Source organism: Cervus canadensis, chromosome 24 (assembly GCF_019320065.1).
Source record: "Cervus canadensis isolate Bull #8, Minnesota chromosome 24, ASM1932006v1, whole genome shotgun sequence".
NCBI classification, from domain to species: Eukaryota; Metazoa; Chordata; class Mammalia; order Artiodactyla; family Cervidae; genus Cervus; species Cervus canadensis.
Window position 1 is genome coordinate 10,889,178 of NC_057409.1, and position 20,956 is coordinate 10,910,133.

Consider the following 20,956-nt stretch of genomic DNA (forward strand, 5'->3'; position numbering starts at 1 on the left):
TAATCATCTGCCTGCAACGTAGGAGACCTGGGTTCAATCCCTGGGATGGGAAGGTCCCCTGGAGGAGGAAATGGCAACCCACTCCAGTACTCTTGCCTGAGAAATCCCAGGGACAGAGGAGCCTGGTGGGCTACAGTTCACGGGGTCACAGAGTCAGACAGGACTGAGCGACTAACACTTTCACTTCAAACACTCATCAAAACTGTCCATCTAGAGTTCAGGAATGATAGCATGACTTTCAGAGTCAAGAGTCTACATGAAATGGAGAAAACATCCTTCTGCAGAGGTCACTCCTTTGACCTGGGAAACCCCCAGACACAGTGAAAAGGCCTGAAAGGTGACCACAGGGAACTTGAAATCCTGAAGAACTGTTTGAATCCATCCTGAAGAAGGAGCATGTTAACAAGAGAAGGGTAGGCAGCTTGGCCTGTTTTCCGTCACTAATTCGCAACCTCAGTTCACACCCTCCTCTTTCTTATCTGGCCTCCCTGCCTCACTCTTGGTTTCCCCTCTGCCCAAGCCCGTTTTCCATTTTGTTCCAAAACAAAAATCTGCTCCCGTCACTCATGTGCTCAGATCCCTTCCAGAGTTCCCCGTTTCCCCAGGATAGAGGCGGTCTCCTTAGACAAAACCGCTAAGTCCCTCCCATGGCATCTTCTGCCCCAGTCAGACGTGGGCAGTTTCCCCCACCCGCCGGAGGCTCTCATCGCTCCCTGTCCTCGCAAGGATGCTTCTCCTGGGATGCCCCGCCCTCTTGGGCTTAACCTGGACAGCCTTCCTTGAGTTCCAGCTGAGCTGGGTAGCCCTGTGCGTACCCTTGTCACAACAGCCCTTGTCACGGCCCTGAGTAGCTGTCGATAGTCTATGACTTCTCATCTTTCTCTGACGGAAAGCCCCTTGAGAGCAGGGACGATCAGTGTCTCTTTTATCCGTACCGTCCCTCCCATACCATATTTTTTCCCAGACAAACCCTGATTTCAAGCAGTCTTTCTGGTTGTCAGTCCACTGGTTCCAGTTTAGGGTCTTCAAAACACACACCCGCTCTGTAACCCCGGGCCAGGGCGGAAAGAGCCTGGTGGCGAGCGCCTCAGCCGGATCGCGCCACCGGCACCTCCCGGGGCGGCCGCCAGGGGGCGCCGGGCTCTTTGTTTTCTTTTCTGGCCCGGGGTCGGGGCCGGAGGCCCGCAGAGCGCATGCTCTGGGGCAGTTCGCGGCCGGGCCGGCGAGCGGAGGAGTTCCTTGTGGCGGACCTGCAGCGAGGTAGGTCGCGCTAGTCACGCACGGAGGGTCGGGGCGGGGGGCGGCGCGCGGGGCGGGCACAGCCCGGGGGCGCCGGCTGGCGGCGACCGGCCGGGGCCGTTGCCCGCGCGCGTCCGTGTGGCGCGGTGCCGGCCCCACGTGAAGCCAGCGCGGCTGGGAGGCGCGGGTGCGGGCGAGCCGGTCTGCGGCCCCGCGGGGCGCCCTGGAGCCAGCCCGCCCGCCCGGGCCCCGCCTCGCCCGAGCGAGGGCCGCGCGGCCCCTCCGCCGCCGCGCCTCGCACGCCCGGCCCGCGCCGCCAGCGGGGGCGGGAGATTCAAACGGCCCGAGCGCGGCCGGCCGGGGTTTTGCGCGCGGCCTCAGTGACCTCGGCGCCCGCGGTGCGTAAAGCCGCGCGCCTCCCGGGCCGGGGTGAGCGCCCCGGCGGTGCGGCGTTTCCGGAGTGGGAAAGTGATTTTTAAAAGTCCAGCACTGGTTTGAAGAATGCGGTTTGCGGAGCGGGGTGGGAATCCCGCCCGGCGAGGGTCGGCTCGAGGAGCTCGAGGGTAGGCTGCCGAGGGTCTGCATAGGGAGCGAAATCTCAGCGTCAACAGGCACCGCCACTACTGTTGACCGGTGGCAGAGGTGTGCCGGGAACTCCGCATCAACTCATCTGTCAGCAGATTTAGTCGCTGGCGGTCTCCTCCGTGTCGCGCGTGCAGAGCTGGGGAAAATGGTGAAAGGGCCCCGGGTGGCCGTGATCGAGCTCCCTGCCTCCCCTGGGGAGGCCCATGTGGGGCCACAGTTACTGTCCAGGATGATCCCCAAGGTGTGCCCATGGAGCCGGGGCGCTCGCTGCTCCTGGCCGTTATTAACCAAGGTGCTCCAAGTGTTACTTGAGTGCCTATAGCAGAAGTCGAGTGTAGGGAGTGTGGATGGGGAACTCGGACATTCACCCAAGCCTGGGCAGGAGGATGAGGGATGGCTTTCCAGCCGAGGTGACTCTTGGCCACGGTTTTGAAGGAACAGAGGAATTATTCAGGCGGACGGAGGGTGGAGGGTTTCTGGTGATCCAGGCTGGGAACACAGCACGTGCAAACACAGGAAGGCGTGGTTGAGTGTTGTCATCAGAGGTACCACGGTGTTTAAGTCTGACTGGCGCACAGGGTACCAGGAAAAGAAGAGCAAGATGATCGAGCAGGGGCTGGGTCTCCGAAGGTCTGGAGTGCTAGTGCTGGGGGCGGAGAAGGCAGCGACGGTTTTACCGAAGGACATCAGAGTGGAGTCTGGAAAGGTAAACTAGGAGTTCTCCATGCTTTTGTTGGGAAGCCATCCCAAGAGCAGGAATCCTGTTCAGCTTTGCAACTTCCTAGCTGGCTACCCCTGGGCCATCCAACTAACCCCTGGGCCATCCACCTAATCCCCCTGGGCCTTGTCCTTACCTGTAAGATGAAGGTAAGAGAGTTACTAGTGTCCTGTAAAGCTGTGGTTCTAAAACCAGGGGTAAGGTGTAGCCTCATTCTGCTGGAATAAATGAATGCACATAAGCCTAGGCTCCCCTCTGTATTTTTGGACTTCCCTGGTAGCTCCGTTGGTTGAGAATCTGCCTGTGATGGAGGAGACCCAGGTTTGATCCCTGGATGGGCAAGATCCCCTGGAGAAGGAAATAGCAGCCCACTCCAGTATTCCTGCCTGGAAAATCCCATGGACGGAGGAGTCTGGCAGGCTACAGTCCATGGGATCACCAAGAATCGGATACAGCTTAGCAACTTAAACCACCACAAGCCCCTCTGTATTGAAGGGGGATCGTGGTAAGGATCTCTTGGGTGAGGTCTGCCAGCTCTGTGCCTGACATCAGGCAGGAAGGAGTTGCTCCCCCAGTGTTTGTTGACAGACAAACAGAACCTCTCTCCTCCCTTCCCTCCCAGGGGACTTTCCTCACAAAGAGATTCTTCAGCCCTTGCGTCTGGCAAGTGTCTGCCTCCTGACATTGGGGTGACTGGGTGGGGACAGCTGCTGTGGTTGGAGAGATCACTGTCTCCCTTTGCAGAGATGAGGTCACAGGGGGTCACAGCAGGAACACAAGGGCCCTGGTAGACTGTCTAGTCTACCAAATGAAGAAACAGGCCCAGGGAGAAGTGGGGATGGGGGGATGCTCTGGTCCTGGTGGGGAGTGGTCGGCAGACCTGGGCTGTCATCCCCTGAGCCTTCACTTTCATGTCTGTAAAGCCAGGATGATCACACACCTCTGAGGGCAGAGTGTGAGTATTCCAGGATTGACTGGCACATGTTATTGTTCAGTCGCTAAGTCATGTCCGACTCGGTAACCCCATGGATTGCAGCACACCAGGCCCTTCTGTCCTCCGCCATCTCCCAGAGTTTGCTCACATTCATTTCCATTGTGTCTGTGTTGCTATCTAACCATCTCATCCTCTGCTGCCCTCTTCTCCTCCTGCCTTCAATCTTTCCCAACATCAATGTCTTTTCCAGTGAGCCGGCTCTTTGCATTGGGTGCCCAAAGTATTGGAGCTTCAGCGTCAGCATCAGTCCTTCCAATGAATATTCAGGGTTGATCTCCTTTAGGATGGACTGGTTTGATCTCCTTGTAGTCCACAGGACTCTTGAGAGTCGTCTTCAGCACCATAATTGGAAAGCATCAGTTCTTCACCTTAGGAGTCTGTTAGTGGAAGTTAACTCTGTATTTGACTTATTGAGATTGTATCACACGCTTCTTCCAGACTGTGAACTCCTTGAAGATGGAAGCTGTGTTTGTCTGTTGGGGAGTGACGGGTGGGGACAAGACTAGGACTTATACCCAGCCCAGACTCTCGATGTCTAGTTAAGAAAACACACCCAGGGACTTCCCTGGTGGTCCAGTGGTTAAGACGCCACATTTCCATTGTAGAGGGCACAGGTTCAATCCCTGGTCAAGGAACTAAGAAAAATAAAATAAATAAATAAATAAAACACACCCAGAGTGGTTAGAGAGGAAGTCTGTCCAAAGGACTGACTTGTGCGGTAGAAAACATGCATGTGGGTCATGGGTACAGGGCTCCACCTTTTAGAAGGTGCCCCCTCATCCCCCGAGTTGCCTCTGGGATTGCTCATAGACACTGCAGTGCCTGGAGTCCTCCCTTTGAGGAGTCCCAAAGGGGACTCAGGTGGGCTGGACTTGAGAGCCAGTGCGCTCTGCACCGCGGCATGGAGCTGTGCTTGTGGTCAGTCCTTCCACATGTGCTTCAGCAGATCTGTTGCCCACCTGGCCCACTCTCCCAGGCCCTCACTGCTTCCGTGTCTCCCCTTTGCTCTCATCCACCGTCTTGTCCCTTTCAGCAGGCTCCCACCCTCTGCTCCTTGCCTTTGGCCAGGTTCATAGGGAATCCTGGGGAGCCTTGTCCAGGCTGCCTCGATCACTGCCTGGATCATGACCTGCCTTTAGCCAACCGTTCTTTTTCTTTTAATTATCAGATATACCTGGATTCCATTCCTGGCTTTCTTTTCTGGCTGTGCCAGCTTAAACAAGTAAACCTACTTCTCTGCGCCTCGGTTCCCTCAGCTGTTAAATAAGAGTGACAGAGCCCTCTTCAGGTTGTTGCAAGAAGTTAAAGGTTGTTAGAGGGTAGGTGTGGCCAGTGCCCTAAAGAGACTCATCTGAAGAAGCAGATTGGTTAAATGATTATGATTCCTTTAGGATTGAGAGAGGGATCTGAGGTAGTGTACCAATGGAGGCAACTTTGAGTAGAAGTTCTTGCAGTAGGATAGGGCTGGAGTGAGATGGAGATGCACTTGGTATGGAGAGAAGAGTAAGCAGTCTAAGATTATGAGAAGGGAGGGTGTGACAGATAAGGTGAGGCCAGAAGTTGTGTCAGTACCAGACCCTGGAGGTCTTTTAAAAAAGATCATGAGTGTCTAGCAGAATAACATGTTTGTTTTTTTTTTGGTTAATGATCCATGACACCGAATACCTCCTATAACCTTTGTTTTTCTGTCTCCACTCCAGGCCTTTCCCATAGGTCAACCCAACAGCAGCACTGATGTGCTGATACCATTCTGTTTCCTGTTTTGTTTTGTTTTTTCACTTAACTTCTTGTGAGTACTTTTCCAAGCTCCTTCTCAGTCTCCCTCCCCAGCAGAGCTGACGGCTGCAGGTCATTCTGATGAGCTGACGGGGCCAATATGCCTTTGGCGGAACAGGGCCCCAGACCCAGTGAACCGCGGCCAACCTGGCCAAGGGTTAGGAGCTGTTTACTGGAAAGAGTGGGTCCCTGGTGTATCCCACACTCCTTAACCCATCCAGCTTTGCCACCTTAACATCCCTTCTCGGTCAGCTCCCGCACACTTCACACTTGACAAAAACGCCTGGCGAGGTGGGCCTCCTGGTCTCTCCTGTCAGTCTGTCCCCCAGTCTTCTCAGTAACTGAAGTCTACCATCTACCTAGTTACTTAAGCCAAAGCCTGGGAGTCCTTGTGTTGGGCCAAGTTCATAGGGGGATCAAGGGGGCCCTGCCCAGGATCCCCTGGATATTTTAGGATGAAAAAGTCATTCTGAGTTCCTCCCCCACCCTCATTCCCTACATCTAATCCACTGGCAAAGCAAGCTTGTCTCCTAAATTGTGTATTTTCCTTTGTTGCCTCAGACCAAATCATGTCACCAACTTCTCTCATTTGGATGCCTGCAATCGCCTCCTCTTCCAGTCCCTTCCAGAACAATTGTTAATGAGACAGTCTTCTTAACGCTTGTCTGTTTTCCCTACTAGGCCTTGTACAACCTGTTCCCTGCTCCCCGTGTGCCTCTGATCCATCACTGTCCAGCTGCAGCCCTGCTGGCCTCCCCAGGTTCCTGAGCACATCACATGCTTTTGTCCAGGCCTTCCCCTGCTGGCTTTCTCTGCCTAGTATTTCAAGTCTTAGCCCAGATGTCACCTATCTGACCTATATCTCCTCCCCTATCCCAGTTACTCTCTTTTTTTTTTTTATTGTGATAAACTATACATAACATAAAATTTACCATTGTAGCCATTTTTAACAGTACATGGTTCAGTGGCATTAAATACATTTACATTGTTGTGTCCCTGGAATATTCCTACTATATCACCTTGCCTATTCATCACACCACACTGCACAACTGAACTGATCCCAGTGAAGGTGCATTTCTAGTGTGGGAAGACAGGTCTCAAAGAGGCCGGTTGGAGGCGAGGAGTGCTGCCCTCGGAGAATGAAAGTTGCGTGAAACACAGAACTGCCACCTCAACAAAGTCAAAACTGGGCCAGTCTCAGCCTGCAGAAGCTCAACCTGCAGAGGCTCAGCCCACACAGCCTTGGGGCATTCCAGGCCTTTGGCTACTTCCTTGTCTTCGGCACTTTGTTGTCCTCCCCCAGGGTAGCCAGCAGAAATGTGCCTGGAGGTTCCAGGCTGTTGACCTCATGTTCATACACCATGGAATGGGGAGCTAGAGAGGCTGAGGCTCTAGGACCTACTGGAAGGAAGGAAGGATGAGGTGCTATTTAGGCCCACAGTAGAGCCTAAGAAGGGTTCTTAGAATTCTCTTGCCATTTATAGCCTTGGTTAAAGTCTCCATCCCTTTTCTATAAAATGGAGGGGAGGTGGTAAGATTAGATTAGCTGTGCCCAAGCATCACCTGAAACAGACCCTAGATGTTTAAACACCAGCATTGATTATTGAGCCCCTCCCCTCCCCTGTAATTGTATGTGTGCATGCTAAGTCGCTTCAGTCATGTCTGATTCTTTGTGACTCCATGGACTGTAGCCCACCAGGCGCCTTTGTCCATGGGATTCTCCAGGCAAGAATACTGGAGTGAGTTGCCATGCCCTCCTCCAGTTGATCTTCCCGACCCAGAGATCGAACCACCCTGTAATTACTTTTACAGTATTAGCTCATTTAGTCATAGTCATAACAAGGTGTAGGTACTATTGTTGTTCAGTTGCTCAGTCATGTCTCTTTGCAGCCTCATGGACTGCAGCACGCCCGGCTCCTCTGTCCTCCACTCTCTCTCGGAGTTTGCTGAAATTTATGTCCATTGAGTCAGTGACACCACCCTTACGGCAGAAAGCGAAGAAGAACTAAAGAGCCTCTTGATGAAAGTGAAAGAGGAGAGTGAAAAAGTTGGCTTAAAGCTCAACATTCAGAAAACTAAGATCATGGCTTCTGGTCCCATCACTTCATGGCAAATAGATGTGGAAACAGTGGCAGACTTTATTTTGGGGGCTCCAAAATCACTGCAGATGGTGACTGCAACCATGAAGTTAAAAGACGTTTACTCCTTGGAAGAAAAGTTATGACCAACCTAGACAGCATATTAAAAAGCAGAGACATTACTTTGCCAACAAAGGTCTGTCTAGTCAAGGCTATGGTTTTTCCAGTAGTCGTGTACGGACATGAGAGTTGGACTATAAAGAAAGCTGAGTGCCAAAGAATTGATGCTTTTGAACTGTGGTGTTGGAGAAGACTCTTGAGAGTCCCTTGGATTGCAAGGAGATCCAGCCAGTCCATCCTAAAAGAAATCAGTCCTGAATATTCATTGGGAGGAGTGATGTTGAAGCTGAAACTCCAATACTTTGGCCACCTGATGTGAAGAGCTGACTCATTTGAAAAGACCCTGACACTGGGAAAGATTGTAGGCGGGAGGAGAAGGGGACGACAGAGGATGAGATGGTTGGTTGGATGGCATCACTGACTCAGTGGACATGAGTTTGAGTAAGCTCCAGGAGTTGGTGATGGACAGGGAAGCCTGGTGTGCTGCAGTCCATGGTGTTGCAAAGGGATGGACATGACTGAACAACTGAACTGAACTGAGTCAGTGATGCTATCTAACCATCTCATCTTCTCCCGCCCCCTTCTCCTTTTGCCTTCAATCTTTTCCAGCATCAGGGTCTTTCATTTCATGGCAGCACTCACCATCCACAGTGATTTTGAGTAATTACTATCCCCATTTTACTGAGGAGGAAACTGAATGGTGAAGAGACTTAAGTAACTTTGTCCAAGGTCAAACAGCCAGAAAGTAGCTGAGTACATAGATAGCCTGGCTCCTCTTAACCACCACTTGCTCTACCGCTTTTGCATCTGGATAGCTGCAAATTGCCTGGGCCCTGCTATCAGTTTCAGAGGGATCACAGAGTTTGGGAGCCTTAAGGCTTAGACAGCCGTCTTTCATAACCTTAAAAACCAGGGCTCAGTAAAGATTTCTTTCAGAAACTGCTTATGTGGAGGAAAAAGGGCTTTTGACCCAATTTGGGCTGGGTTGAAATTGAGACAATAGGGCAGAGTGTCTGTTCTCAGCGGCCGTGAGAAGGCAACAGCAGTTAGTTGAAGCAAGGAGGCAGTCAGCACCGACGGCTCAGCTGCCCTGGATCCTGCGAGCTGCCACAGCCCTTCATGTCACCCAGAGGTGATTTCCTTTCCCCCTTTTGTAACACCAGGTGTTTGTATGATAGTGTGAGTGTATATGCAGTGTTTTTCTCTTGTTGGATGGGTTTAAAGGAAAGCCAGGTTCCTCCTAGGAGTGGTGGCATTTTGGATCAAAGGGCACAGATGGTTTTGTTTTTTAAATTTATTTGAATTTTGGCTATGCTGGGTTTTCATTACTGCCTACGGACTTTCTCTAGTTGCAGTGAGTCTGGGCTACTCTGTTGCTGTGCACGGGCTTCTTATTGCAGTGGTTTCTCGTTGTGAGCGTGGGCTCTTGGGCATGCAGGCAGAGTAGTTGTGGTGCATGGGCTTAGTTGCCACAGCATGTGGAGTCTTCCTGCACCAGGGATCGAACCTCTGTCCCCTGCATTGGCAGGTAGGTTCCTAATGACTGGACTGCGGTTGAGAAAGTCGTCTGGTTTGGTTTTATTTAATGAAAATATAGCTGTGAGTGTGTGTTTGTGTGGTCTGATTATAACAGTAATGTATCACCAGACTTACTAGTGGTTATGTTGGGGTTGGGTGGAGTTGTGATGTTCACTGAATGTTCTTCAGTGTTTTAATTTTTTAATAATAAAATTTAAAAATACATGTCATGCTGTTTGTATCTTAGATTAAGATATAAAGAAAAAAGTAAAAGTTGTCCATAATCCCATTTTCCAGAGGTTACCATTATTAACATTGAATGTATTTCCTTCCACATATTTTTATCTGTGTATGCTTTTTCTTTTCCACAAGTAGGATGGTAGCCTGTTTTTTAGTCTGCTTATGTTACTTGACAATGATTCAGTAAATAAATCTCTGAAAACATCACTTTTAATGGCTTCATACTGTTTTATCATCAGTATGCCACATATTTAGCCAATCCCCTACTCCTAAGTACATGGGTTGTTCCATTTTTTGTTGTTTTTGTTTTTTTAATGTTACGAAGAATACAGTAGAGGTGGGACTTAATATTTGGGTTTATTTATTATTTGGTTCTTCTCAGGTAAATTCCGAGAAGTGGAATTGCTAGGCATTTCTTTTCACTTTTTTAAGGGTTTTTGATAAATATTGCCTGAATAGAGCCATTCCTGACATGGAGTCTTTGCCTGGGTTTTTCAGGACAAGAAGATGCCACCCAAGCGTGTAGCTAAGAGAAGGTCTCCCCCAGAAGATGCCCTCCCCAAAAGCAAGAAGGTGAAGGGTAAGTTGGCCCTTAGTGTGGGTGGCCTCTTGGCATCCCCAGAATCTGGTACTGGGCTCCTTCCTCCCTGAGATTTGAAGCCGAGGGGCCAGAAAGTCCAGGAACTCCACCCACCATGAGGGTCTCCTGTAGCTCACTGATTCCCACCCTCTGGGAATGATAAAGGGGCAGAGACTTGCTTAAAAGCCCTCAGGTACCAGTGAAAAACTAGACCCTAAGGCTTTGCCCTAGGCAGTAATGCCTAGTTAAGACCACTGACCTCCAGACTGGGTTCACTCCTGGCTCTGCCACTTTCTAGCTGTATAACTGGCAAATCACTAACCTTACTGAACTTAGAATACCCCATTCAAAACGGGCAACCTCACCGGGCTGCCATGAGGAAAATGAGCTCGTGTCCTGGTTAGCATTCGAGAGACGTGCCTTTGGGCTCCTCTCTGCGGGGACCCTGGAGGGAGTCAGGGAGGAGAGCCACCCCGAGTCTGGGAGGGTGGGGAGAGTGTGGACCCACACTCAGACAGTGTCTGTCTTTTGCAGACCCTCGTAACCAGGCAGTGAGGGCCGTTGCCTCCCGCCGTGTTCCAGGCGCCCGCTCCTCCCCAGGTGCCTGCGGGCTGTGCCCTCCTGACCAGAAGGCCCGACCGGGTGGCTGCCTGCCCAGAGCGCCCTCTGCGCAGCTGCAGCCGACCTGGCAGCCGTGGCCACACCCCCAGGGGGAGGGGCTGGACGCCATTGGCTGTCCGGGGTGCTGGTGGCCCCGCCCCCCGTTGGCCGGCGGATGGCCCAGCGCCGCACGCTGATTGGCGCGTACCTCTTTGCAAAAGCCTGTATGGTCTCTTGCTCCTCCCTTTCCTCTTCTGCATGTCTGCTCTCCAATAGAAGTGGAGTAGGGGTCAGTGTGCCTATGTCCAGTGGTTAAGTCACAGCCTGAGGATGGAGACTAAGGACTGTGCTCTGACCATGTAGGCCTCCTCGGTTTGGTTTCACTGCAAACTCTACTCTTATTAGCTCTTATGACACTCTCTGAGGCTCTGTTCTCCTTTTCTATAAAATGGGAGCCTGAAATGGAAGGCCTATAGCATAATGTGTGGGGCTGCAAATCAATTTAACATTCATAGAGTAAGCACTGTTAGATGTTATTATGCCCTATTAGTTGGTTCCTGACCAAGAACAGACAATCAGAAAAGCTATCTTGTGCCCCCGCTTCCCCTCCCCACCTGGATTTTTTTCTCTGTATCAAGTATATTATTGCCATTTCCTTCCACTCACATTAATAATGTGCTTGGGTGGGCACTTTCCTGGTAGTCCAGTGGCTAAGACTCTGTGCTCCCAGTGAAGGAAGCCAGGGTTCCATTCCTCATCAGGGAAGTATATCCCACAGGCCACAGCTAAGGACCCTGCATGTTGCACTGGGACCGAGCATAGCCAAATAAATAAATACAGATTTAAAGGGAAAAAAAATGTGCTGGGGTTTTTTGGTTTTTAATTTAAAATTAAATTTTTTTTTATGTGAGTCATATTTTAAAGTCTTCATTGAATTTGTTTCAGTATTGCTTGTTTTTTGTTTTGTTTTTTTGGGTATGAGGCATGTTGGATCTTAGTTCCCCCACCAGGGATTGAACCTACGCACCCCTCTATTGGAAGGGTCTCAACCACTGGACTGCCAGGGAAGTCTCTAATGTGCTCAATTTTTAATCTTCACAAACATTCTATGAGATAGGTACTTTTCTTACCATCGTTTCACAGATGAGGACGCTTAGGCTTGGAGAAGTCTGACTAATGTTCTGTGGCAGGGCACGGATTTGAACCCAGGTCTGTGTTATCCCACAGCCTGTGCAGCAGCCTCTCCTCTCTCTTGTCATAGTGCACACTTAGGGGCTATCTTCTTTACCCCTCAGTCTCCCATAGGTCCCACGGCACAGAACCAGGTATGGTGCTGACACTGGGCCAGGGCGACGTGGGCCAGCTGGGGCTGGGCGAGAATGTGATGGAGAGGAAGAAGCCAGCCCTAGTGTCCATTCCAGAAGACATCGTGCAGGCTGAGGCTGGGGGCATGCACACTGTGTGCCTAAGCAAAAGTGGCCAGGTAGGTCAGGGTGGCACCAGATGGGACAGGACCTGGGACTGGGGGGCCTGGGGAAGGAGCTCTGAACCATATGCATTACTCTGTAGAGATGGAGCTGGCTAGATAAGCAGGGTGTGGCCTAGACATGAAGATACTGAGAGGCCAGACCTCGAACTAATGGGGGCATCCTCTGCACAGGTCTACTCCTTCGGCTGCAATGACGAGGGTGCTCTGGGAAGGGATACGTCAGTGGAGGGCTCAGAGATGGTCCCTGGGAAAGTGGACCTGCAAGAGAAGGTGGTACAGGTGTCAGCAGGAGACAGTCACACAGCAGCCCTCACCGAGGATGGCCGTGTCTTCCTCTGGGGCTCCTTCCGGGTAAGACTGGGTCTGGAGGATGGCTGTGGAGCTGGTAAGCAGAATTAAATATAGCTGGTGGGGCCCCATCTCCATGCCCTTGTTGTACTTGTGGAGAGATTGAGACCTTGGGAAGAGCTTGGACCCAGACCCAGGTTTCTGGTTCTTCATCCAGGCCTGTACACACTACTGACTGTTCCTATGAATCTGATGTTATGATGTTGTGTCACGGAAAAGGGGTGCGTCAGGGATACCTTTGGTCTTTGGCTGAGCCAAGAAGCCTGCTGACCCATCTCCTCCCTTTTAACCTCCCCCGTCCCCTTCCCAGTCTCCTTCCACACTTCTCAGAGGCATATCTCAGAATTTTCAAGACAGGAGAGTGTGGTTTAAACAGCAGATCAGCATTAAAATTGTTTTGGTACTTTGTTATTCAGTTTATTTTGAAATGTCAGAAATAAAGGAATCTGATATTTCCTCATTGGAGCTCTTTTAACACTTTTTAATGGAGAATTTCAAACATCTAAGAGTAATCAGAATGCTATTTTGAACTCTTATTTACTTGCCTGAACAATTATCAGCTTATGACCAAACTTGTTTGATTTTCACTCCCTTCCATTCCCCAACTCCTTTGTGATATTTTAATGCAAATCACAGACCACATGATTTCACTCATGAGTATTTCACTATGTGGCCTAGCTCCTGCCCCCCTCTCCATCCTCACCTGGCACCAGTGCCCTTCACCACACAGCTCTGGGGGTGCCTGCAAAGCTGGATCTGGCTGGTATGAGACAGGCAGGGCTGGCTGAAAACTGACCCGCCCTCCCTTCCAGGACAATAATGGTGTGATCGGGCTCTTGGAGCCCATGAAAAAGAGCATGGTGCCTCTGCAGGTGCAGCTGAGTATGCCCGTGGTGAAGGTGGCCTCAGGTGAGTCTGGGTTCTTGCTCTGGGCAGGAGTTGGAGAACCTTCTTCTGGGTCTGGCCCAGCCTTGGGCCTTATATCCAAGCCCGGCATCCCCTGCGTTCTTCTCACCCTTAGGAAACGACCACTTGGTGATGCTGACAGTTGATGGCGACCTCTATACTTTGGGCTCCGGGGAGCAGGGCCAACTGGGCCGCGTACCTGAATTATTTGCCAATCGTGGTGGCCGTCAGGGCCTTGGTAGGTGTTTGTTTGTTTTTAATTTATTTTTGTCTGTGCTAGGTCTTCATTGCTGCATGTGCTTTTCTCTAGTTGTGGCAAGCGGGGGCTACTCTCTAGTCGTGGTACTCAACTTCTCATTACAGTGGCTTCTCTTGTTGCAGAGCACAGGCTCAAGGGCACGCAGGCTTCAGTAGTCATAGCTCATGGGCTCAGTAGTTGTGGCTCCCAAGCTCTAGAGCACAGGCTCAGTAGTTGTGGCTCGTGAGCTTACCGCATGTGGGATCTTCTGGGATCAAGGATTGAGCCCAAGCTTCCTGCACTGGCAGGCAGATTCTTTACCACTGAGCCACCAGGGAAGCCCTTTGGTAGGTGTTTTGCTGATTTAGTTTCAGTTTAGGTTCAAAGGATTCGTTAACAAAAGAAACCACTCATCACACACAAACAAAATGCTGTTGGTTTCACCTGTGCATCATAAGATTTCGTCTGACCTCAGGGCGTTGGCCAGACCTCCAGGGGCTTAAGAAATTCCAGGACCCACTCCCTTTCTTAAGTGCCACTTGACTTACTGGTAACAATTGGTGTGTTCACAAGTAGGCATGTAGTACAAGCAGGGTCCAGGCAAGGTCAGATGTCGGTCAGAGGCCCGCTCCCTACTTCTGAAGCCTGAACAAGACTACCTCCATTTTAATTTCCCTAACAGTAGGTAGCTTAGGTTCCTCTGGTGGGGCCAGTTGGCAAGCCACCCCCTGCTGAAGGTCAAAGGCAGAAGGGATTCTCTTGTGTTCAGGCTTGCATCAGGTGGACCTGCAGTGATAGTTATGGAATCCCCAGACTACCTCAGAGTTGAATCTTGGCTCTACCCCTTACTGGCCGTGGGCCCCCAGACACAGTTTCCTCATCTCTAAACTACCTGCCTCACTGGGTTGTTGTGAAGTGAACCGAGTTCATATAGAAGGCTGTCTGACACACAGTAAGTTCCATGTAAATGTTACCTCTATGGCTGTGGGAGTCTGAGTGAGGCACCTGGCCTCTGTTGGCCTCAGTTTCCTCTTCTGTATTCTATGCAGAAGAGTCCTTGCTTGGGCTCCCTGCGAGGGCTTCAGCAGTGAAGGAGACACAATGGGGCAGAGAGGAGAGGCTGTGTGTGTGCTGCTGACCCTGACCTCTCTGCCTGCAGAACGACTCCTGGTCCCCAAGTGTGTGATGCTGAAATCCAGGGGAAGCCGGGGCCATGTCAGATTCCAGGATGCCTTCTGCGGTGCCTACTTCACCTTCGCCATCTCCTCTGAGGGCCACGTATATGGCTTCGGCCTCTCCAACTACCATCAACTTGGTGAGTCCCAAGCCCATCATCCAGCGTAGCCCAGAGTGACTTGGGTTGCAGTCCGGCCTCCACCACTCATTCATTGTGCCCCCTCCGTGTGGGGGTCACCTAACCTCTCAGAGCCTCAGTTGTTGTTGTTTTTAATATTTATTTATTTATTTATTTTTGGTTGTGCTGGGTCTTCGTTGCTGCACTGTGGCTTTTTCTAGTTGTGATGAGCGGATGTGATGAGGGAGGGGATGAAGAAGGCAATTCCTTGGACAGTGTCACCCCTGACACCCCCATCCTGGCCTTCCCTCCCCAGGAACCCAAGGCACAGAATCTTGTTTTATACCTCAGAACCTAACATCCTTCAAGAACTCCACCAAGTCCTGGGTCGGCTTCTCTGGGGGCCAGCACCATACAGTCTGCATGGATTCAGAAGGTAGGGGGGTCTCGATCCATCTCTGGGTGGGGGTGGGGTGTTCCCTGGGCACAGGCCTGGCCCCACTCTGTTAACAGCGGTGCTTGGAACCTGGGCCTGCTCCATGGATTGGGCTAATTGTGGGTCCATGAGGGTCACCCCACTCGCCAGCATCCTGGTGAGTCTTCCACCTGGGAGTTCAGTGGGGACCTATGGAGGTTCTTCCAGGCCTCCCTCCACACTGAGAGAGACGCTGCAGATCTCCTCACCACCTTGGGATTGAGGGACCCACTCCCATGACTATCGGTGCTCACCTGGCCTACCTGGAGCATGCCCTCTGCTATTCGTCCCTCTCCCTCCTCCCACAGGAAAAGCATACAGCCTGGGCCGGGCTGAGTACGGGCGGCTGGGCCTTGGGGAAGGTGCTGAGGAGAAGAGCGTACCCACCCTCATCTCCAGGCTGCCCACGGTCTCCTCAGTGGCTTGTGGCGCCTCTGTGGGGTATGCTGTGACCAAGGATGGTGAGTGGGACCGCCCACAGTCGGTCTGGTTGGGGCCTGGGGGTCATGATTCTTACCACAGTGCCTGGCAGGCTCCGTTGCCCACCATTCGATGGAACTGAGATGTGGAGAGCAGTATTTGTGATGACGTTATTCTTGTCCTGGTTGTTAGAAGCTCAGGCTTCGATGACGTAAAGTGGGTAAACACATTATTAAAATTATTTTAATGTGTTGTAGCCAAGGGGATATATTAATTACTGAGGCCCAGATAGGCAAGGCTTCCCAGGTGGCTCAGTGGTAAAGATTCTACCTGCCAACGCAGGAGATACAGGAGTCGTAGGTTTGATCCCTGGGTGGGGAAGATCCCCTGGAGGAGGAAATGGCAATGCACTCCAGTATTCTTGCCTGGAAAGTCCATGGACAGAGGAGCCTGGTGGGTCACAGTCCATGGAGTCAGGAAGAGTCAGATACAACTGAACACACAGGCAAGGACAGGCAGAAGGACTGGAACCCAGGTCTCCAGACTCCTAACACAGGCATGCCTTCACGTTTTATACCTTGGTGACCCTTTTTATATACAACCTAGTAACTGCCAGCTTCCCAGGGAGTTGTACTTACAATATCATTAGGAGAAAGAAAGCTTAGTAGTTGGGGTCCTGGCAAGCACAGCAGAGGAGGGTGTGGACAAGTGGTCACCAAAGCCTGGGGGAACAGACTTGGAGGTCTTGAGAAAGCAGGCTGGCAGAGGTGCTTGATCTGGGACTATCTGGAAAGAGTTCCTGAGGAAGTGGGGCTTTTCCTGCACCTTGAAGGTTTAGTCCTTAATGGTGAGAAAAGGAGAACGTCTAGAATAGTCTCAAAGGCAGGTGGTTCAGGGAATGGAGGTGATGTAAGGGTTTGGGGAATGACCAGTCATTGTGAGGCCTTGAACCCTCTGCCTGGGAGCAGGGAGAAGTCTCTGTCGATGCATAACAGCTGTGGTCTCTGGTTGACAAAGCTCTTTTTTGTCCATCGTCTCCTTGCCTCCTCCCAGCTTCTCTGAGGCTGGGACATTGCCAGGCTGCCTCAGACCAACCCCAGAAGGCACCCTCATGTCCCAGGCTTCTCACCCTGCAGAAAGCTGGGGCTGGGGATCCTCGAGACAGCTGCCCCTGTTTCTCTCCCCTGTAGGTCGTGTTTTTGCCTGGGGCATGGGCACCAACTACCAGCTGGGCACGGGACAGGATGAAGATGCCTGGAGCCCCGTGGAGATGACAGGCAAACAGCTGGAGAACCGTGTGGTCTTAACTGTGTCCAGCGGGGGCCAGCACACAGTCTTACTAGTCAAGGACAAGGAGCAGAGCTGGTGAAGCCTCTGAGGGCCTGGTTCCCGGCCCCCACAACCTCCCTCTTGGAACAGGGAAGCCGTGACGACTGCGTGCTCCAGCAGGCCTCTCCCAGCCCCAAGTACTCTGTCACCTCCTGCCTTTTCCTCATCAGCAGAACAGAACCCTTCTCCCCTTTGTGCCCCCCTCTTTTCTGGAATCATCCTGGGACCTACAGGATGAGGGTGGGATAGATGGAAGAGAGGAGAGGGGTTTTTATCAGAAGGAACATTGCTCACCCCACAGCCATGCGGTCAGACCTTCCCCCTCATCCCATGGTCTTAAAAGATCTTCCCATGGTCCTGGCTGACCCTGGGTTTGCTTCTCCAAAACCAAAACTTCCTCCCCTGCGTGTTGGGTGCCCATATACGCTGAGAAGTCGGGCTCCATTGAGCCCTGCTCTAGTCCTCTGCCACTCTTCCCGTCCTTCCCGACCCACAGGCGGACACAATGTACAGTCAGACCCAGCTGTCATGGACCTATGCCTGGGGGAAACTGGAGAAGGGGCAGGGCTACCCAGCCACGGGCAACCCCAAGCCAAATATTTGGCCCTGAACAGGTGCCCATGGGGCAAAAACAAAAACAGGGCTCCTCCGCTTGATCAAGAAAAAAGCCAATCAGCCTTTCTCCCAGAAGCACAAAGCATTCTGTCCTTTAGGCCTTGTCTGCAGTCTCCCCCATCCAGCTGCCTCACCTGCAGCCAAGGGCCTGAAATCTGGAAAGGTAGCTGTGCCCACAGGGCAAGACTTGCGGGGAGAGGGGAAGGAGGGCTTTATAAACAAACCTACAGCAATATTGAGAGTGAAGGGAGGGAAGGGGAAGAGGGTTGGAGGGGTGGAGGCTGGTCCCCAGAAAGGACAACAGCAGCTTGTACAGTGGCTGAAAAAACAGGAAAGGGTTTTGATTTTCTTTTTTTTTAATGTAAAGTATTTTGGAGGGGAGAGTGAAGTCTTTTAACACTTTGAATAAATTTAGAGTTTTATAAAACAGGCCACTTATTTTCTACGCACTCCCTGCTTTTTTAAAAGGGAGCACCTGCTGTGTTGGGAAGGGCAAAATGACCCCATGCCTGTAGACCTGGGGAAGACTAGGACTTCAGTGATGTCAAGAAGTCCTGGTATGTGCCAGCTGTTCATTTTTTGTTGTTTTGTTTTTGTTTTTTGTATGGAACAGTGGCTGTTCTAGACAAATCAAAAAGAGTTGATTGGTTTTTGTTAGGTATTTATGTTTCAAGAATCACTGGATTTTTAAAAAATTATATTGTACAGTATGTGAGACATGGGATGGATCTTTTAATATCCTAATTTGAAACCAAGATTTTTGAGTACAATACAGCTCTAGAGATACTTACACTAAGTTTAACGATGTATCATTTCAAAAGCTAGTGTAACTGATTAAACATGATTAACTGCACAATAACAACTTGCGCATAATGATGTAGATTTTCACAGGCATTTGAGCAACCAAATCACATAGAGCTGACCTGTCCAGTATGGTGGTCAGTAGCTACTTGTGGCTATTTAGATTTAATTTAAATTTGTAAAAATGTAAAATGAACTTCCTCAATTTTACTAGCCACATTGCAAGTCCTCAGTAGTCAAAAGCAGCTAGTGCCTATGGCTTGGGGGCTATGCAAATTCAGAAATTTATAGAACTTTTTTATAATTGCAGAAAGTTACAGTGGACAGTGCTAATATGGGGGATCTATATATGTACAGCAGGGAAGTTTTATTAGCACCAGGAGGATTCTTGATGTCAGCTACTCTTGGAAAAATGAATATGATGTAAAATAACTTAAAATGTATTCTGTGATTGTTTTTTTCCTTGAACTTTTAGTTTCAATGCAGGTCCTGTCCTGGTTAGAAATTGACTTGTTAGAAGGGAAAAAATCACAACTTTCGACTTTAATATTTTCATTGTAAAAGAGGCACTGTGTGTCTGCTCTTCCCTCCCCGCCCCCCAAAAAAAGTTCATTTGGATTAGATTTATTGAAGCTTTCCCTTTTGACATCCAGCTGATTGAAAGTACCCTCTCCTTAAAAACAACTCTTGTGAATTGGGATTTAAATGGGCCAGGCACTGTACTGAGCACTTTGCATACAATAATAGCTCATTTCATCCTCACATCAACCTTGTGAAGTTGGAATTGCTGTCCCTCAGGAAAATGTCCCTGGGAGTTCAAGTGACTAACTTGAGATCAAGCTGCCTTTCTTTTCCTTGTATTGTAGTGAAAGTCACTCAGTCGTGTCCAATTCTTTGGGACCCCATAGGCTATACAGTCTATGGAATTCGCCAGGCCAGAATACTGGAGTGGGTGGCCTTTCCCTTCTCCAGGGTATCTTCCCAACCCAGGGATCGAACCCAGGTCTCCCACATTGCAGGCGGATTCTTTACCAGCTGAGCCACGAGGGAAGCCCAAGAATACTGGAGTGGGTAGCCTGTCCCTTCTCCAGTGCATCTTCCCAACCCAGGAATCGAGCTGGGGTCTCCTGCATTGCAGGCGGATTCTTTACCAACTGAGCCATCAGGGAAGCGCTGATATGTACTATATGTAACAGTTATATCGCTCTCTGTAGGTAATTACGTATATTAGAAAGGTATCAGGTACAAAGTAGAGGCTCCGCAAGCCTTTGCTATTACAACCGTTGCACATTTCAGAATTCCCTGTGGTTCATAATTGCCTTGTTTTTCCCATGCTTACTTTTTTGGTATAAGTATTGTGCAGTAATTCAGTGTCAGAGTCTATCGGAAGTATAAATCTACTTTTTTACGTTCAAAAGTGTCAAGTACTCTTAAGTTTTACCTTTTCCCTATCCTCCTCCAACCTGGATTGGTTACCCCAAAACAAATGTAATCACCACGTATGGCTCAGCTGTAACTACTGTTTACAGTCATTATAATGTCGCTGTTCAATGGTTTAACAAATTATAATCAGAAGACGGAAAGGTGTGTATGTCTGAGGGGACATCCCTAAAATATCTGAAACTACAAATGAATAGAAATTATATTATTGAGGGCTTCCCTGGTGGCTCAGTGGTAAAGAACCTGCCTGCCAATGCAGGAGACACCAGTTTGATCCCTGATTCTGGAAGATCCCACATACTGCAGAGCAACTAAGCCCCCACCACAACTATGGAGCCTGTGCTCTGGAGTCCTGTGGCCCCAACTCCTGAAGCCCTCGTGACCTAGGGCCTGCGCTCCACAGCAAGAGGAGCTACCGCAGTGAGGAGCCTGTGCGCTACAACGAGAGCGTAGCCACCTCCACTCCCCACTAGAGAAAAGCCAGCACGGCGACAAAGACCCAGGACAGTCAAAAATTAAATAAAACTATCTTTTAAAGTATATTATTTAGAAATATGCATATTTTAGGGAAAAGGTTTGGAAGTGGTTGCCTCAAGGAGCTGGGAGTTGGGATAAGGAATAGGTGGGGTAAGGGACAGCTGTTTATTGTTTGACATAAAATCAGTTTTTTTTTCCAGTGTCTTGGTTCAGTCTCTCAGTTGTGTCTGACTCTGCAACCCCATGGACTGCAGCACACCAGGCTTCCTTGTCTATTACCAACCTCTGGAGCTTGCTCAAATTCATCTCCATCGGGTCGGTGATGCCATCCAACCATCTCGTTCTCTGTCGTCCCCTTCCGCCTTCAACTTTTCCTAGCATCAGGGTCTTTTCCAGTGAGTCAGTTCTTCACATCAGGTGCATGAGTCCTTGCAATGAATATTCAGGACTGATTTCCTTTAGGACTGCCTGGTTTGATCTTGCAGTCCAAAGGACTGAGGAGAGTCCTGTTCAACACAGTTCAAAAACATCGATTCTTTGGCACTTAGCCTTCTTTATGGCCCAACTCTCACATCCATACATGACTACTGGAAAAACCAGAGCTTTGACTATACAGACCTTTGTCAGTGAAATTAAAGACACTTGCTCCTTGGAAGAAAAGCCATGACCAATCTAG

The 20,956-nt window shown here is 50.3% G+C and overlaps 1 protein-coding gene and 1 non-coding gene across 7 annotated transcripts; both read left to right on the plus strand.

The window, feature by feature from the left end:
• The first annotated feature begins 1,135 nt into the window (after positions 1–1,135).
• On the plus strand, positions 1,136–20,471 carry RCC1 (regulator of chromosome condensation 1). Of its 6 annotated transcripts, none has more exons than XM_043445223.1 (11): positions 1,136–1,260; positions 9,767–9,848; positions 10,383–10,448; positions 11,744–11,931; positions 12,109–12,288; positions 13,098–13,194; positions 13,307–13,429; positions 14,589–14,744; positions 15,040–15,159; positions 15,507–15,659; positions 16,809–20,471. In XM_043445223.1, the coding sequence occupies exons 2-11, from the start codon at positions 9,776–9,778 to the stop codon at positions 16,985–16,987; spliced, it is 1,335 nt and encodes a 444-aa protein (XP_043301158.1). In that variant the 5' UTR covers positions 1,136–1,260; positions 9,767–9,775; the 3' UTR covers positions 16,988–20,471. The 6 variants fall into 6 exon arrangements, with proteins under 6 accessions (XP_043301158.1, XP_043301160.1, XP_043301156.1 ...); XM_043445221.1 differs by lacking the exon at positions 1,136–1,260 and adding an exon at positions 2,415–2,530; XM_043445224.1 differs by lacking the exon at positions 1,136–1,260 and adding an exon at positions 8,624–8,642.
• Positions 4,099–4,171, plus strand: TRNAG-UCC. The gene has a single exon. It is a non-coding gene; the product is annotated as a tRNA-Gly (tRNA).
• Positions 20,472–20,956: the final 485 nt, after the last annotated feature.

Coding starts and splice junctions, on each gene's coding strand:
- RCC1 (XM_043445221.1), top strand. CDS start 2,426: ATGATCGAGCAGGGGCTGGGTCTCCGAAGGTCTGGAGTGCTAGTGCTG. Junction 9,849..10,382: donor CAAAAGCAAGAAGGTGAAGG/GTAAGTTGGCCC, acceptor TGTCTTTTGCAG/ACCCTCGTAACCAGGCAGTG. Junction 14,745..15,039: donor CTCCAACTACCATCAACTTG/GTGAGTCCCAAG, acceptor TTCCCTCCCCAG/GAACCCAAGGCACAGAATCT.